At 34.4% G+C, this 4116-nt stretch overlaps 1 protein-coding gene across 1 annotated transcript; it reads right to left on the bottom strand.

Annotated features, from left to right (window-relative positions):
- Window positions 1–2014: 2014 nt before the first annotated feature.
- Window positions 2015–3519, bottom strand: LOC118648462 (protein tyrosine phosphatase domain-containing protein 1-like). The gene is made up of 3 exons (XM_036294777.1): window positions 3507–3519; window positions 2648–2770; window positions 2015–2395 (listed from the first exon to the last, which is right to left on the bottom strand). The coding sequence occupies exons 1-3, from the start codon at window positions 3517–3519 to the stop codon at window positions 2325–2327; spliced, it is 207 nt and encodes a 68-aa protein (XP_036150670.1). The 3' UTR covers window positions 2015–2324.
- Between the last annotated feature and the right edge of the window lie 597 nt (window positions 3520–4116).

The following is a 4116-nucleotide window of genomic DNA, read 5'->3' as shown; positions in this document are numbered from 1 at the left end:
CGTTGAAAATTTGATTCGATTTGCTCAACACTTATCGCGTATCGCGTCGCGTACACTTGTTGCACTCGTGCACTCTGTCGCGCTGGTTACGAAACTAATGACGCACCGCGCGCCACCGTGCCTTTAATATACCGAATCGCCCGCTTCGAGAACCTTCCGCGGGTGACCAATCAGAGCGCGAGATTTCGCGAGAGTCCTCGAGACGTTTCCATTGACGGGCGGCGCCGGCGCGAGAGCGAGAGAGGAAGAGAGAGAAGGCGCAACAAGCTAGACGCGCGGGTGGAAGAGAGACGGGACGTGGGAAGGAAATATGGAAAGATGATGCCAGAATAAATGTATACGAGTATCGCTAGAAGATTCGCGACTATAATTAGCATCGCGCTAACCGCGTCGATGAAATAATGAATAAAGGTTTTGCCTTGTTTTTGCTAGATGCGCTTAATTGCGCGTACGAAGTGCTCGCGGTTGTTCGAGCAATTTCTAGGAAACGCGCATTTGCGCGGAGAGACGCTCGCTAGCATTCGAGAAGACACGGGATCGCGTGTCGAAGTTTCGTTATTTATTCTCGCTAGCTAGAATACTAGCCCTCGTTTCTTCGATCTCTCGAGTTCGTACCATGAGAAATAGAAATGAACACTGTGTAATATGCAAAGAGACACATCCTTACAAAAATTTAACTCTCATAAAAAGCTGGATTTATAGACTAATAAATAACAATTTCAATGTAAAGAATAATTAGTTCATGTTTGACGCAGAATTAAATGTAAAAAATGTCATTTATATTTTTTAAGAATTTTTATAAAGACTTCTGAAAAACCGGATGTTAATGCTTTGCATAAAATAAAATAAAATTTCTATATGGACGATTTAATCGATAGTGAGATAGAGTGTAAAAAACCTAAGTCACTTTTTTTTAAGTACACTGTAAATTTATATGCTTTTTATACCTTAATTTTATTTTATTTATCAAATCACCTCACCTCACCAATTACGTAATAAAAAACCATCTCACCGACTGCGAGATAATTACAATCAGCTGTTATCATTAGCTCGCTGATTTTTATTGTTACATCGAAAATATTGAAATCGCTAGACTAAGTAACATTATCATGCTTTAAATGCAATTAAATAGATTTTATTGTATTAAAGAAAAAAAAGATAATATTAAATTTAGAATATATGTAATATTTCCATATTTCTTTCCCATGGAAAATATTTCTTTTTTTTTTTTAATATTATTTGCTGTATATTTTTTAAATATATTAAATAGATCCTACTCAGTCAGAGAACGTTTGGTAAGGATTGCAAAACACAGTCTATTTAAAGATCGCCGTAAAATACTCTAAGCGATTCTAATTTAAACCTTACTGAATGTACAGTAAAAATAACCGCCTCGAAGATAACGCTTAACAAAAATTATTATTTTCAGCGTCATCTAAATAAAATAATCGCAAACTGAATAACACTTTATCAACAGGAAATTACAAAAATTAACAATTTTTATCAAATCGGATAATTATAAAGAACGTTTAGAGAAAGTTATTAAAACTTAATTTTTTTTTCTTTTGTAGGTTTAATTAATGTGTCCCATCCGTTGGGGATATCGGACACTGTTGACTGTATTACTATTGTAGCTATTCACTTCTGTATTGGTGTATGTAGATATGTGTGGGTGTGTGTGTGTGTGTATGTGTCGTATGTAAATGGTTCGGTTATGGGTGAGTGTATGTGTTTGTCCGCATTGTAATGAGCTCGGGTCCGCGTAGGTTTGCTATGCCCAGTGACAGTGCGGTACGATCACCCCTGCGCGTTAAAACTTAATTACTTTAGGTTAAGGTTACTTTAAGCAGAGAGGAACCTGAGAGCGATCATCGCTTTAGGTGTTTTCATCCATCAGCGCCTCTATGTGCACAAAATGTGATTGAACTATGTAGTCAAATATCTATATATGAATTCCGTAGGTAATGTGCATGACTTTTTGGGTCTCTTCTATACTATGTCCACATTTATTTGGTTCTGTTTCATGCTATACCCGTAAATTTTACAATTACATTCATATTTTAAATCTGTTTTATGCAAATGTGCATAATCGTGTTCTATAAATGTGCAATACTGACACTGTACAGATATAGCAAGGATCAACAGAACCAATATTTTATCTCGCATCACGTTTATCACATTTCATTTTGTTTCACATATACATGATAAAAATTCACTCACCGATTGCTGTCGCTGCTCCTGCTGCTGCTGCTGCTGCTGCTGCTACTGCTACATTCCTTTTCCGGAATACCAAGTCGCTCCATGGATGCCGCTTTCTGCTGACATCATCCTGCTATTTCGAACCGAACGGATTGCGTATCCTCCTCGAGCGAATACGCGCACACGAAAACTTTGCCTGGAACAAAAATCAACATGACACGAAAGTGGCGGACGTCACGTAACTTTGTGGAAACGCAGGCCGATTAACATTGTCAAACAGATGATTAAATATGAAGATTTATGTTTGAGATTTTCTATTTAGGAAACGGTGTTTTCGAAAATTAATTTATTCATCCACATTGCTCTCACACTATCATACATTTAAAAAACTATGATAACTGTAAAGGATGTAACTGGGTCAAATGCATTGTACGAAAAATCGATTTACCGGCATGACAGTGAATGGCAACTCTTCCTTCTTGCACAGCGAAAGCTACAACTTTGACCATGTCCAAAAGTTTTCCCACCGTAGCGCTACCGTAATCTTTCAAGGCAAAATTATAATAGTAAACTGCAACACACAGATTTTCACGTGATTGTAATTGAGACAGCTTGAGTTTAAAACTTTTCTATCAAGAAATAATAAGAGTGGCAGCAAATTATTTTAAAACTTTTCTTTCTCTCTCTACAGATATACGCGTTTACTGCATTGTTACTATATTATAAAACACTTCGATCTACCTGGTGGTTGTTAGGATTGGGGAAGAAACGCTCCCACACGATAGTCTACATTCGTTTAACACAAGGACAACCACTTTCTTCCATTTTCGCTATTATTCTTGTTAATTTAAAAGTAAAATTCTTTGCCGTTTCATTTTTTCGTCATTATTTTATAATATACATATATCCATGTAAATGTGAAATACGATACAGTAAGAATGATTTGAATAAGTAATTTTTTTAAACGTTACATTATTTGCAATGTATTACACGATAGCGGAAACGATTTCGATTTTTAAAACATAAATACATAAATACATAAAATATTAATATATTGCTTTAATTTATCCATTAATAAGAAAGTTATTAAAGATAAATATAAATTTTTAAAAATTATTAAACTACAAGTTATACCTTTCTATATCTAATTTGATATTATAGCAAAAATATATTTAAAAAGCAATTAACATTTTTTTAAATTATTCTTGATAACTGAATAATCAAATAAATTTACAGTAATTAATAAATATTGCAAACTAATGTTAGTAAGTATTTTTAATACTTTAATACTTATTTTTAATGCTTACTGTTGTTTTTCATAAAAACGCATCATTATTCTAACGACAGTTTTTGCTAGTTCTCACATAGCCCCGACCATTTCCATGCGTTCTAATAAATAATTTTGTTAATTAATTATTGTTCAAAATTTTTTTCTTCTGCCGTCGGCACCGCATTCGCGAAAGATAAAGTGCAAACAATTTCAATTATTTTTTGAGTTCTCAAGAGTTCTCGCATAGTTCCGATTTATTCCATGCGTTTTAATAACAATTCCGTCAATTAATTATTTTTTAACAATTTTCCATTCCGACTCCCGTCGGAATCTGTTTGCACCTCATACCTCTGCTGAATGCAGTGACAGGAGTCGGAATGGGAAATTGTTTAAAAATAATTAATTAACGAAATTGTTATTAAAACGCATAAAATAGATCAAAACTGTGTGAGAACTATTGAGAACTGTCAAAAAAAAGTGATCGAAACTGTTTGCACTTTGCGCGTCTCGCGAATACTGTGCCGACGGCAGGAGAAAAAAATTTTGAAAAATAATTAAATAACAAAATTATTTATTAGAACGTATGGAAATGGTCGAGGCTATGTGAGAACTAGCGAAAACTGTCGTAGGAATAATAATCGACTCTG

This window comes from Monomorium pharaonis, unplaced genomic scaffold (assembly GCF_013373865.1).
Source record: "Monomorium pharaonis isolate MP-MQ-018 unplaced genomic scaffold, ASM1337386v2 scaffold_452, whole genome shotgun sequence".
Taxonomy (NCBI): Eukaryota; Metazoa; Arthropoda; class Insecta; order Hymenoptera; family Formicidae; genus Monomorium; species Monomorium pharaonis.
The sequence above is the reverse complement of the archived record's forward strand: the minus strand, read 5'-3'. Positions and strand labels throughout refer to the sequence as shown.

Excerpts from the sequence above, each read along its gene's own strand:
- LOC118648462 (XM_036294777.1), bottom strand. Across the intron at positions 2,396-2,647 it reads TGCCATTCACTGTCATGCCG|GCAAAGTTTTCGTGTGCGCG; the intron begins GTAAATCGATTT and ends TTTTTGTTCCAG.